General features: G+C 39.6%; 2 protein-coding genes and 1 long non-coding RNA gene across 3 annotated transcripts in view; 2 read left to right on the forward strand and 1 right to left on the reverse strand.

Moving 5' to 3' along the window:
- Positions 1 to 483: 483 nt before the first annotated feature.
- LOC102083018 (uncharacterized) lies at positions 484 to 3,394 on the reverse strand. Its single transcript, XR_267032.4, has 3 exons — positions 3,290 to 3,394; positions 2,664 to 2,839; positions 484 to 2,440 (listed from the first exon to the last, which is right to left on the reverse strand). It is a non-coding gene; the product is annotated as an uncharacterized LOC102083018 (long non-coding RNA).
- Positions 3,349 to 11,025, forward strand: park7 (parkinson protein 7). Its single transcript, XM_003454528.4, has 6 exons — positions 3,349 to 3,545; positions 4,058 to 4,159; positions 4,300 to 4,359; positions 7,784 to 7,853; positions 10,109 to 10,195; positions 10,571 to 11,025. The coding sequence occupies exons 1-6, from the start codon at positions 3,456 to 3,458 to the stop codon at positions 10,729 to 10,731; spliced, it is 570 nt and encodes a 189-aa protein (XP_003454576.1). The 5' UTR covers positions 3,349 to 3,455; the 3' UTR covers positions 10,732 to 11,025.
- Positions 11,026 to 11,239: 214 nt separating this feature from the next.
- Positions 11,240 to 14,507, forward strand: part of kcnab2a (potassium voltage-gated channel subfamily A regulatory beta subunit 2a) — an 84,835-nt gene continuing 81,567 nt past the window's right edge. Inside the window, exon 1 of the mRNA XM_003454532.5 lies at positions 11,240 to 11,361. The gene's annotated coding sequence lies outside the window, so the exon portion shown is untranslated. The remainder of the gene's footprint in view (positions 11,362 to 14,507) is intronic.

A 14,507-nucleotide genomic window follows, 5' to 3' on the forward strand; every position in this document is an offset into this window, starting at 1 on the left:
ATGTATATTTGCTCAGTTTACAACTTTTAATAATTTGACTGCCTTTGTTGCATCCTTACAAACTGAACTTTTTTTTTTTTCATTATATGCTCAGATTGTCACTATTCACACACCAATGTCCGTGCTATTGCATGACCCCACACAAAGTTGAACTCACTCAACTGGCGCCATCTTGTGTCCGTGCTTGGCGGACGACTGCAGACACAGGTGCAAAAAATTCAATGTCACCTTTTCCCCTGGATCTACCCACTGTCCCCCAGCTGTCACCTGAGCGCTCGGGAGCGTAAGGTAATAGCATCAAGATGCAATCAAGATTATATGCTTGTCAATCACTCCGTGCACTCAGTGGCTAAAAATGTGCGAAAGAGATATAAGCCTGTTCACAGATGGGAAGATAAAGTGCGTCTAATATTCATGTGTTTACTGGCAGGGCAGCAATGCAAGCTCTAAGTTTTACCAGTAGATCAGTATGAAGAATAACCAGTTAGCAAAGGTTTGGACCAAAAGAAGCTGAAATGTAATAATTCAAAGAAAAAATAAAGAAAAAAAAACATCTGAAAATGTAAATCTCTTCCCTGTAGAAGCAAATTTTCTGTAACCACTTTGAATTTTGTGGCACTCTCCCTTACTGGTGATCTGAAACAGGGTCTGCTGCTGTATATCTCAACTCAACAGAGCCCCTGCTTGTAAGCTACATCCATATTAGCAGTTTATTTCCATGTTTACACCGTTTCATATTCTTTGCAATAGTAACAGGATTACTTTGCGACAAACGGTAATTTGTGGAATTCCCTCATTTCAGTTTGAGGATTTTCTTTTTTCTCTGTACCCGTCTTATGAAAAAAAAAAGTGTTTCTGTATTCTCGTCTCCCCGGAGGTTTGATTCCAGAAGCCCTTCAGGTTTTCGAGCAGACCTCTGTGAAGGGCCAGATAAAGCAGAGCAGAGCAGGGCCTGGTGATGCAGGCACAAGGGAGCACCAGAGACATAATAACATGCCAAAGAATCCATTGATGAGTCTTGCTTTTAGACCACGGGCCAATTTGATATTTCACAAAAGGCAGAACATAGAAATATACCATACACCGTGAATTATATGCCAAATGTGTGACTCTGTGCATATTTTTTTTATTAATTTCCAGCAAACTATATATGCTTTAACTTACCGCCTCAATTTTTCAGTAGCATCCAAGTATGCATGTTAGCTATGTTAGTTAGTCAAAAAAAAAGTCCAGTGAAAACACCAATTTATTCATTTAGTTTATCTAATAGTTCCCAACTTCCCATAGAAACCTATTAGAGATGATAAAATCAGCTAAAAAGCTGGCTGCTCTAACTTTATTAAAAGTTGGCCATGTTCCCCTTGTTTCTTGTATTGGTATTGGTAGGACAGTGTATAAGCATGTGAAAAAAATAAGCTTATACTATTGAACGTGTCAGCATCACAGTTCAGCTCGTTTTTTAGTTTCTGGTAGTTTTGGATAACAATGCAGGTCAAACAAGCATGACAATAATCTTTATCAGACTACCCAGGCGATCAATAGTTTTGGTATGAATTAATGATTTTAGTAGTTTAAAGTTTGACACCAAGGGAAAGTGGTCAACCTTGCACTATAATCTCATTTTACTCTTTCCTGTGCATTGTTTTCAGTCTTTGGCAGAGACTTAAACCTTGAGTTCCGAAGATTAAAAAAACCGTACAAACAGTTGTATAATTATATGCATCTGTTGTTAGTCAGACCCTTTGTTTTCAGCGTCATACTCACAACTGCGTCACAAGTCACTCTGAAACATTTCCTTGGTGTCATCATGCACTTTATGATTACATGCTGATGGGAATTAGTAAATGTACATAAGTGAATTAATGTATGGAAATTAGCTCGAGTGCCACCGTGGGCCTGGTTCAGTTGATCCCCAGCTGCATATGTTGGTAATCACCGCTGCTTCTTGAATTCACTCACAGGCACGCAATAAACAACCTGCTGCCAGCACCCCCTACGCTTTTGTCTAATCCGCCGTTTCACTGGGCTCTAGTTTGTCTCACAAAAATACGAAAGTGAATCTCAGCAGCAGAATGCACAGAGGCACATTAACTAGGATGTGTGCCTGCACACTAAAGCCCCAGACATTAGGTCTAGGATTTACACTGGAATATGAGTCCATAACTGTCTTAAGAGTTTTGTGCAGAAGTAAGTTCTCAGGCAGATCTTGAAGAACTTTGTGACTTTGGAGACCTAATGCCTGGAGATGTTTTTTAAAACTACATTCATTACTTTAGTTAATTGACCTGTTGAGCTGCTCATTTTAATCTGCAATGAGCCTGACATTAACTGAACTAATGAGACATTTTCTTTAAAAAAAATATATGTTTAGTGTTGCATTGATTCTTTCTCATGCGTTCTTCTAAATCCTTCTTGAATCTTTGGTTAATGCCTCCACCTACTGGAAGAAAGAGTGCATTGCCTGTTATTAAACACCATTAGATACAGCTGCAGTAGAAGACAATGCTGTTTTTGTTAAACAGCCTTGAGATATAAATACTTGTGTTTCAAATCTGGCTTAAATCAGCGTAGTAGAGACCATCAGACCCTGCCAGGGCATAGAAATAGTATAACAAGCAGCTGGAATGATGATTTGTTGGATAAGCTGTGTGATCTTGGCTTACTGTGATCGGATGTTATGAGCCACCGGAAGACATGCTGTAAGCACTGTGAAAGGAAGCATTACTGCACTAAGATAGTAGGGGCAAAGAACAAACACTCGCCAGTGATCTGTTCTCCTGGTCATCATGCTTTCCAAGAGCTCCATCCATCATTGATTTTCAGGTTTCACTGACTTGCCCTGCAAAAGGATGCAACAATAAATAGGGATGAGAAGTGAGATCTATCTTGCTACGGCTACATCTATCACTACAGATGTCTCCCCTCTGCTTGTCCACCACGACTATGTCCGATTGGTTAGCCATCACCAGTTTGTCCATCTGTATCTAGAATTCCCACAGGATCTTAACTTGCTCATTCTCAACCACTCGAGGGGGCGTACACCATTTCGACCTCAGGACTTGCAAGCCATACTGAGCACAGATGTTCCTGTACACTATGCCAGCCACTCTGTTATGTATGCCCTGTCTGTTAGCGTCTTGCACCCTGATGTTATGTGCTGGAGTGGTACAGTGACATGCTTTGCAGGTCCTGTCCTTCCTGTTCTTGCGCACAATATATTTGTTTGCAAAATCCTACTAACTATAAACAATAAAAGAATCTAACTACTTTACTTTTTTAATTCACATACTTGCAGGTGCGAGTAGAATAGGCACGGACCGCAGTCTAGAAAGGGGGATAGTGTCGCGCAGTCTGGCAACCCTCCTGTCAAACTCGCAGCGCGTGCAGGTTGCTTCTAGAAGTTGGAAACAGAAGTTAGCGTCTTTGCACCTAGCAGTACAGAGCTGCAAGCTAACATGGCAGGGAAGAGGGCGTTAGTAATCCTGTCTAAAGGCGCAGAGGAGATGGAAACTGTTATTCCCGTGGACATTATGCGCAGAGCTGGGGTTTGTAACATGCTATATGTTAGCATTTAGCAAATTAGCCTGTTAGCGTCTATAAAAATTAGACCCCGCTTCAGTCGACTCACATCAGTATTGGTGGCAGCATTGTTAAGATATCAGCCTGTCAAGACTGTTATAACAGCCTGATATCTTGATAAGTGTAACATACGCACTTACCTTGTGCTAATGTTAACGCTTGCTAACACTGTCGATCTAACTTAGCAATTTTCCCCTTTGCATATTTTAGGTTATTTTAGCGCATAAGCTAAGTTTTCAGTCAGCTATTTTGGGGTTGTGTCTGCTAATGGTTGACGGACTCATAACCTTACTAGTGAGTGCAGACAGAGGTCAAGTTAAATGTCAAAGTCCGTCGTCGTTGAACATCTCCGCCATTTGATATCTTTCAAAATAAAAGTCTACGTCAGCCATACAGAGTGCAGACAAAATGCCACTTTGAACCATCAGGATAATGATGCACTGTTGTTGTTTTTTTCTTTTACTGCCCAAACATGTAGATAGCAGTGACGGTAGCTGGTCTTACCGGCAAAGAGCCAGTCCAGTGTAGCAGAAACGTTGTAATTTGTCCTGATGCCAGTCTGGAGGAGGCGAGCAAACAGGTGAGGCTCAGCAACTACCTGCTAACATTACATGCAAGAAGAAAAAAAAGCGTTATTTACAATGCTTATATTATATGCTTGTATATTTTTGTTATTGGAAAAATGTTAATGTTGATGGTCCCCTCCCCCCCCCTCTCTAGGGCCCTTATGATGTGGTCCTTCTGCCAGGAGGAATGCCAGGAGCCCAGAATCTAGCAGAGGTGAGATGGGGAGGGGGCCAGTTTTTACAGTAACATTTTTTTTGGAAATGGCTTAAAAAGAAAAACAAGTTAAAATGCTTGAATTTGCCTAAACATTAGGACTAAATAACTGACAGTGAAACCAAAGTGTGAAAAAATTTCTAAAGTTTCTCAAGGTTCATCAGTCTTATGTTTGATTAATATGTCTGAACTGAATCTTCTGTATAGTCTATGGTGTAACCTACACAAATGAGTCTGCTTGTGTGTGGTGCATCATGTGTTTTATTATCTCGTGATTGTGTCCTGGTGTTTTATATGTGGTGCCAGTGACAAAAGAAACAAGTAAAATCTTGTTTTGTTTTGTTGTTGTTATTGTTTTTTTCATAGTCAAACATATTTTCCCATCGGGTTTTTCGAGTTCTTTGTACATTCTTTCAGGTCACTGCGTACTTATGGGATAGATTTAATGCAGAAGTATAAATCCACTGTTAAACGCATACACCCTTTCCGTCACACACTTGGGTCCTCAGTTAATACCACCTTGTCAGATTCAGTTTCAGATTGATATCACCACCTTCGGGGATTTAAGTTCTCTGCTGCTGTGCCAAAATTCCAGTATTGGGACCATTCTCAATTTGTAAATTGATAATTATATCCAAAGAAATGCAGTTGCTTCTTTTTAGCTATATGCGTGTGCAAGTAATGTTATCTTGTTTGCATAGTATCACAATAACATTTTTTACTAAAATTGCAAATATTTGGCAGCGGTAGGACGATTATTTCTGCTGGTTAAATGCCAATTGGGGAACAGGGGAACTAACACACACTGTGTTTAGAATGAGCATACAGCAACCCTAGTACTGACTCACAGTTTGAAGGATATTTAGGATATTATTTAAAAGGTCTACCTGATGTTCACAAGAGGTGGTAACAAAGATGTGTGCAAACAAAACAAGGAAGTGACTCACATGTAGAAAAGTGGCCAGGAATTGTCCTGCCAACTTCTTCTCTCATTCAACACAGAGTAGTGTTCTGTTATACTGCAAATTTTGGTATTGATCTGATACCAAGTAAATGCAGGGCCCGCCACTGCACCACAGTAAATGCAGTGCATCATGTTGTCAGCTTTACTGTATCTTAGCCAGGGAAACTGGTCAAGCTATTCTCTTCGAAATGTATACACTTTCCCCCTTTGACTTTCAGTGGGCTCTGGCTTAGAGTCGCTCATATGTGGCTCATTATCTGATGCCGTCTCCGGACCAGTGTTAGACACAACCTGGGAGGTTGATGGCTCTGTGTCAGAGCACTGGCTATAAATTTTGGACGGATCAGGCCTTAACGAAAAAGTAATCAATCATTCTTTTCATCTTTTCCCATTACTCACAGCTACATCTATTACTTCTGTCAGACCTAGGCTACTCACCTCTCTCTATACGCCTGCACTTTCAAACGTACGCAGGTAGGCCTACAGGAATATCTTTACCATGGCCAATCAGAGAGGTCCCGCCCTTGACTATCTCTGATTGGTTTAGACCACCATATGGGCATGATGTGTATCTGTTGTTGACCACATAGAGACTTTCAGAGTTGCAGAGACGTTTCTTTTTTACTTGAATGGCTGGTTGCACTATTGCGACCTAGGATTTTTTTAGTCGCAGCATTGAGAAATTGGTCGCACTCTAGAGCCCTGCTGTTCCATGCATCTCCATACCAGCATCGAAAATGTCTCCAGAACATGGTAGGGCTGTGCCATATCATATCATCTGCAATAACACTAGTGTAAATTTTATGTGAGTTATGTCAGTGTCAAAGCATGACATCAGTGCTATTAGCCATGCCATGCCTTTATGTTCCATAGCATACACGACAGAAAGGCTAGGCATTTTCTGAGAGCAGGAGCCCCATGTCAGCCGCTTATGAAGATTTAATTCCTAAAAAGGGAGCTTTTTCAAAAAAAAAAAAACCTCACTTCAAAAACTAACCTTCAAAAAAGCGCAATACTTAAATAAATATGCATTTTTGTTCCCACAAAGGTGGAAACAATAACCTTGTTTCACCGCTTAACCACTCCAACGTGGTAGATACCAGGTGATGTTGTGACTCAAAAGTAAATAAATGACTCAACCAAGCATCACTAACTGCGCCTCATATGACAGGAAGAGAAAACGTTGATTGGAATTTACTGATGTGGTTATGTGGTGGAAAAGCAGGGGTTTAAGCAGCTGGTGAAAAAGCCCAGGCAGAAGTATTCTTCAGTTTGATTATGTTACAGTATTGTAGAGCTCTTGAAGAGTTTCATGGCTAAGGTAGTTGTTGTTAAACTGAAGTGTGAAGCAGGCATATTACACTTTATTTAAAATTTCCAGAGAAAACAGTACCGAGGCTACGTTTGTGCTTATAATTGACTCATGGTGTGTTACTGCTGTTGCACTGTAATGTTGCTGCTGCTGGCACCTTGTTTCAGTAGAATCACACTTCAAATTAGGTCACCAGAAAAGGAGGATGGGAAATGCCCTTCAGTTACTTATACTTATAAATGCTGCTGCCTTTGAGCTGTAGGCATCAATAAAATGTTTTTTTTTCTATATCATCAGAAATGTCATTAGTGTCCTTTTTAGTATGTCACTAATGACAAGTAATGTAACTCACAGAGAGTTATATTACTTATGTTTCCTGAACTCTGTTAGAGATTGTTGTCATTCTGTGATGACATCTTATTGGTGATGAAATGGCAATTTTTTCCTTCTGAATACGCATCCGTGTAATACGCTGGCCTTTGTCGATCTTGTATAGTATGAACTGAACCATGTGTGTTTCAGATGTGTTCAGGTTTCATGTCATCCCATCCAGCTGGATGTGGAGAGCATCAGTTGGTGTTTGCATTTATATTGTTATATCAGAAGAATTTGGGTTTTTTGTATCAACTGCTTGTCCAATGTGCCAATGAAATAGATTAAAGAGATCCATATTTTTACTGTTCTTGTAAATACTCAGTGAAGCATATATTACAAGATTTTGTATTTGTATTGTATAAACAATATGGTAAATAACCACATTAGTTGACACTAAATCAAGGATTTTTAATGGACGAGTCTGCTGAATTTATGCTCTGCTTCAGATTTTAGATATCTGTCCAGTGTGTGGTGGGATCAGCTACAGCCTCTCTGTAATCATGAAAAGCAAAAATAGCTATATAGATTGGATAAATGGAAGATGAATAAGCCTTGAGTCAAGATAGGAATTTTTCGCGATCATGTTTTTCTTCTTTTAAGTGATGTTATATTTAAAAAAAAACACACAAACATTTTAGGCTTTAGAAGTGTCAAGTGGTTTTTAAATATTATCAGCTTATCTCAGTGATCATAATAAAGTCAGCATATACTCTGTGGAACCACATAGACGGCAAATGACTCACTGTGCATCTGGTTTTCTCTCTCTCTTGCAGTCTCCTGCTGTGAAGGAGGTGCTGAAAGATCAAGATGGCAGAAAAGGCCTGATTGCGGCCATCTGTGCAGGTACAGTTTGTGGAAACAACAAAGTCATAATTACATAATTACACAGGACCAACCTCGAGTTGAGGTGACTCTCTGTGGGTTAAAGCTTCAACAGGAAATAAGCAAATGTTTTACTTTAGATAATCAATAAAAATTAAAAATTAAAAATATTTTTCAGACTCATGTATTCTTAATACAGCTGTTTATATGGACCGTGTATTTTGGTTAAATTTGCAGCATTTATTTTTCAGCTTGAAAGATTTCTTCCAATTTTCGTGTGTGAATAAACTGATCTGATCAATCAGAACACTGCATTTGTAAACAAATTCAAACATAGCTCAAAATGTCCACTGGTATTGAATACACAATGATATGGAAATAGTGAAATAATACGATTTTACCTCAGACATGCAGCTAAACGCTGCTCTGGGTCAAACCATGAAATTCTCCCTGCTGCTGCCTTGTCTTGAGAAGTGGATGAAACCAGTATCAGTTTCTTCCTTTTAGAAACATCGGGACCAGCTTATCATCACTTGACGCTGACCTCAGTTTTTTCACAGTGTGTTTTTTGAGGATGAAGTATTTGCAAAAATGCAACGCTTTGGTGTGTATTTAAGTTACATGGCAAATTTGCTTCTGAAAAATGTTGAATTTTGTTGTTTTTTTGGCATTGCGCTCATTTTGTAATGGCCTTAACTTTGGCATTTCTACATGGCAAAAAGAAAGTGTTGTTGTCGGAGGAGCCAAAGAAGGTGCAAGAGTGATGGAAACGGATACATACAGACACATAGTGATCGCAGGGTTTGCATTCTTAAAGTAAGATGTTGTGGCCATAAATGTGATCATTGTGCTATGGTGTAGTTGAACAAAAAAATAATAATGCGCACACCTTTCCAAAATATATCAAAACAGTTGACGACAAAAATTAATAAAAATAATTCTCATCTACAAAGATACTCTGGTTTTAGGTTCATCAAGTTATTTTTGTACTGGCAAATGGGATTAGGAAATGATGGAGGTTCGGTAGAATGTTCATTTCTGAACATTTTAGTAAGTGGATTTAGCCTAAAAAGAGCATGCATCTCATCCAGATCTTGAAAAATATACACCAATTATAAATATCATGCTCCATTAATTTATGGAAATTTGCAAACTGCATTCACAAAGGGTGAGGGTTTGATTAAGAAGTGTCCCCCAAGTGCACCCAGAAGAGGTGACATTTTATTTGACAGATGAAAGGACGCAGGAAGGACAATTCGAACGGGAACAGGGGACCAATGCGGCAAAGTGGATTGAAGGGTGTCCTAGAAATGACTGAAATCCTCACAGGAATACACAGTTTAATGAAACTGCCAGTTATTATCCTGACATATGAAAAAAGTTAGTTAATTAATAAAAAATAATAATAAAAAAGACTTGATTGAAAATTGGAGTAATAATGAGCCCCAAACAAGAAAACAGGACAAATTTATCTTATATATACTTCTATTTTAAGCTAATAAGTGACACATGCAAGTAAGAGAGGTCCCCAAATATAAATACACAATTTATAAAACAGCCATCATAATCCTCACACTTTTCTCTGCCTTGCAGTTCCTGACTCTGGGAGAGAGAGACCTTCTGAGACACAGACTGCTGTCCTCTGGGTGGGGACTGTGTGTAACAGGAGTAGCTTGGCTCTAACTGGCAGACTGCTGTTGTGCCAGGGAAAAGTGTAATCTTTAGACTGCATGGGAAGGCAGCCAAGGAGCATAATCAATAACTTTCTATTTATTAACAGTTTTTGGATGAGCTCACTGCAGTGGTAGGGCATTACCAAAGTTAATGCAGCAGCAGTCAATGTCTTCAGCCTCTCCTTTCTTTCTCCCACCTCTCCTCTCAATGTGGCTCAAAGTCTTTGGCGAGAGGCTGAAACCATATACTATATGTAGATATACTTAGAAACAATGGTACAGTTAAGGATACCTTTAGGACACAGTGTTATAATCGGATACTTTGCAAGTCTGTCATTGATTTAGCAACTGAAATCCATAAGGTAAAATGCATCATGTTGTGTATTTGCATTTTCTTCTTGCTGTAAACATTTTCCATTGAGTTTGAAAGGAGCGGTTTGAGTATGCAGCCTTTTGCTTAGTTTACTCTTGACTCAGTCTGAATTCTTTGAACTGCATAAAGATGAAAACGAGGACCGACACAAGCAGCCGAACACGCTCTTTAGTGTCACTTTCTAACAGGAAGCTGTTAAATGAACCTTACACAGCTTTGCCCTTCTGCAGGTCCCACTGCTCTTCTGGCACATGGCATTGGCTTCGGCAGCACAGTGACTACACATCCTGCCATGAAGGAGAAGATGATGGCTGGAGGTAAAAAACAAAAAACCAAAACAACAAAAACAGAAGCCTGTGACTTCATGTACTGCTAGTGGCTTTTGATATTTAGTGCTGAAACTCAGAAGAGAACAGGAGGAGGTGTGTGTATTTGTAAAGGGCAGCAGATGGTGCTATACTAGCTCTTTCTTGCCTATAGAGAATCGTGTCACTCTGCAGTAGGAGAGCACACCACTCAGAGGTGAAAAGCAATGCAGGAATTTGACAGAACATACTAGAAATGGCTGAAATTGTGACCATGTCTACATTCTCATAGTTCACTGCAACATCATGACACGTGTGACTTTCGGTTTGTAGCTCAAAGCTGTCATATTGTCATAATCCTTATGGTGTTGCTCTTTCTTTTTTTAGACCACTATAAATATTCAGAGGCTCGAGTACAGAAGGATGGACATTACATCACCAGCCGTGGGCCAGGAACGAGTTTTGAGTTTGCCCTGACGATTGTAGAGGAACTTATGGGGGCTGAGGTTGCAGCTCAAGTCAAGGCTCCTCTTATTATGAAAGACTGACTGTAGCTATGTTTGCTTGCAACACTGCAAACAACACAGCCCCCCCTATAAAAGTCTGACAGTGCTGAGACTGCTAATCCATTATAGCTGGCATCAAGATTCAGGACTTGCTATTGAGAAAACATTCTGTTGCGAAAGGTTATCGTCTTCCTCTGCCTTTCATAATTTGCCAGTGACACTGAAACAATATGGATAATCATCACTGTTATATTGTAGCTAATTTCCACTAACTGCTTCCCTATTATTTTGACTGCTGTATGGCAATGCCTGTCATTAAAGGACAAGTGTGATGAATCTCTGCTCTTGTTATTCCATTGTTTATTAATACTGGAGGTCACTCTGTAGATTTCACATGCCTGCAGTGCATGTTGACACCTAAATATAGGCTGCGTAATGTAATGTATTGTGAGCACTGGTTAGAACGCGGGAAACGGAATCCGAATTGATTGACAGGCACTCTGGTCAATGAGAAGGCTGGACCTAAATGCAGTTGTGTTTTAAACGGCGAATGGTTTCTCGCCCGCAGCCGATAGGGCGGGGTTTTGATGTAGCGCGTGGTAGCTGTGTCAGAGAGACAAAATCCGGAGGGTCTTCACACAGTCAAAAAGGAAGAGGAGGATTTCGCCTAAGGTAGGAGCGTTTGGGTTTTCTTCCAAGTGTTTTACGGGTTATTGCGACTCCTGTTAACCATAACGTTCTCCGGGAATATGCTTTGTAACTGTAATATTTTATTTAAGAATATAAACGCAGTTTACACCACGTTAACTAGCCACCGCGGGTGTCGAAATTAAGATTTCTCCGGCACGTTAATTACACAGCAGCATACCGGACAAAGGTTACATCATTTAAAGAGTGGGTGTTTGCGACTAGGACTCACTTTGTTAGCCGTGATTAGCCTGCTGAGTGTGGTGAGTGGTGAGCCTCAAGTTCGCGGCGATCTATAAAGCCATAATGGATTGACATCACCGTCTCAAATTGGCCGGGCAGAGTAACGTTTGCCCAAGGTAACTCGTCCACTGCATGCTCACTGTGCAGGGATGCGTTATGAGTTGAATTGAAACCAGAAGAACGACGTATCTTTACACTGTGAGATCGTTCTGCAGATGTGACCTGACATGGAGACGTCAGCTCCAGAAGCCCTCCATCCTCAGCAGCAGCCGCAGTCAAGACTGCTGCATACGCTCACTGTAGCTAATGCAATGCGGCACAGGCCAGGTTGTGCATGACTTGTGATCCAACTAAATATGACTACAGGAAATTTAATGAGCTCTAAATCAAAGTTCCATCGATACTAATGTTGCCACTTATTGGAATGACTATGCAAAGTACAGCATTTTGCAGCATGAGTTGGCTTCACCAGAGATCCTTACTGACAGAGAGGCCCTGTCAGGATTACACATTCATGGTATTTCTTTAAAAAAGTGCGATCCAGAGGTGTCATCTTCATCTTATTCATTTTACATAACCAGGAAATACACAGCAAGTTATAGTCTCATAGACTGTATGCTCAGTTGTAGGGAAACTCCCTTTTACACCACTTTGAAGCAGCAGTAATTCTTAGCGAATCATGCATATCCGCAGCAGAGCAGTCAGAGGTCATCAACATTTAAAAGCAGATCCAATGGCCTTTTATTATACAACCAAACAAAAGTTAGGGTGGCACTGAGGCTTCCTTCTCGGTATTGTGCATCAAGAGAGACAACTGTTAAAATCAAATGAAATAAAATCAACATCATCAAAAAGAGGAGCGTTTGTGTGAGGCTCCCCATGAGAAATGATTTCACTCGCTGACTACTAATGGCATGTTTATCGTAATGATTACTTTAAAATGTTTTTCGGTGACATTAGTTTGAGGCAAAAGAGACAGTGTTAACATTTTTCTGCATTTTTCAGTTATTTTCTGTTAGTCAGCTGTGTTGCTAAGTGGTTAATGTTAGGTTTCTTACATATTTGAGGTCATAAGCTATGTTTGAGGTCTGCAGACCACAGGCTAAAGTTTGGTTTTAGAGCTTATATATCATCTTCTTGGAGCTATTTACCCTACCGAAATAAGCCCACAATTTGGATTTCCTGCCCGGCTGTTGAATAACAACAGGGGCCAACCATGTAAACAATGTCTGTCCATGATTGACTGACCATTGCAACTTCCTGTGGAGTTTGAGGATTTTTTTTCTTTCTTTCTTTTTTTCACTGACTAACATTTATTTAGAGATAATCTCTTGCTGGTTACGGTTTCTAAAAGTCTTTATCATTTTAGATGACTATTCTCATTGTGTTTAGACGTCATCATTCTATTGTCTGCCTGATCGAATTTGTTTTATTTCAGTGTTTCATAATAAACCAATTAATGTTAATTAATCCTTACCACTCCCTGAATGATGAAAGTTGCTGCTTAAATGGCATCTTCCTCATAAACTGTATAGCACATTCTCGTTAATTTTCTGTGTTTTTCAGTGGGGTATTTATGGAACGTTAACATTTTGCGCTCTTGCACAAAACATGTTAGAATTATTCTGCTTGAGCAGTGGTACAGTAAAGAGCTTCAGGCTTGACTCCCTATTTCTGGATGGGGCAGAGGAGGGCAGGATGGGGGTAGGGTGAGGCTGAAGTCTCTGTGACTGAGTCATTGGTTTAGCTAATGATGCAATTAGAGTGCTACACTTTGCATCTCCTGATTAGCTCCGCTGTTCGCACAGACTGAATTTGCTTGCCTGAGTTGTTTTTACAGATGTGTTTCAAAAGGTAATAGGCAATTTTCAAGCAATCATGGTTTCATCAGACAACCACAATTTTTAAGGTCATAAGCAATAAATCGATAGGTCTGGCTCTGACACTTAACCTAATGGGGAATCTAAACAATAGTTGTTTGTAATTGTACAATTTGGGACCAGAACAGGTCAAAGTTTTGAATAAAATGTGCATTTTATATTAAGTTACGGCTACCTAAATGTGCACAAGTCTGCATAAAATTCTATTGCAAAGAAATTTTAAAAAAAAAGCTATATAGTATTCTGCTATTTTGACTTTTTTTTTTCATTATAGTCAAAAGAATATAAGATTGTTTATAGCAACATTTTTGTCCCAGCTGTTTACTCAGCGGGGATTTGTTTGCAACTGTCATGATTTAGAAAATTTACTTAGTTGGTATCTATAAATGTGAAGTACAGGTATGATGTTTGAAGAGGTAATTTCGTTGATAATCCGGACTCTTGAGCTTTTTTTCTTTTTTTTTCTTAATAATCAAAGGTTAATAGAAGACTGAACTCAGAGGTTTAAAATTCAGCTTACGACTCTTATGTAATTAGTGTTTCTTTAAACAAAAGTTTCAGTTCTGAGTAGGGACCAGCATATAAGCTTTAAATCTTAATAAATGTACATGTAAGCTTTTCCAGAATGGCATCAATCCTTGGTGCCTTGTTTTTCTGTTTATCGTTATGTCAGATACAGTTAGCAGAAATAAATGGGCCTGACCCAATGTACAAAAGCGGATTTTGAACTATAACAGGAACATTATTAGTTCACACAGTGTGTTTGGTCAATTAAATATTCCTTTTGTGTGCTGTATCTATGGTGAGCAAACATACGGAAAAGGTCTGATGGTGCAGTCCCATGTTGTCCTGGTAGTTATGCATCAGTTGTGTGTTGTTGCACAGATCCCTCTGTTAACATCACATTATCCATTTGCTGAAAATGCATCCACTTAGGCCCAAACGGAACAGCTGATTTATGTATCTCTGCAGCCCTCACTACATCTTCTGTGCACATGAAGTGTTGCT

The sequence above is a fragment of the Oreochromis niloticus genome, linkage group LG5, assembly GCF_001858045.2.
Source record: "Oreochromis niloticus isolate F11D_XX linkage group LG5, O_niloticus_UMD_NMBU, whole genome shotgun sequence".
Taxonomy (NCBI): Eukaryota; Metazoa; Chordata; class Actinopteri; order Cichliformes; family Cichlidae; genus Oreochromis; species Oreochromis niloticus.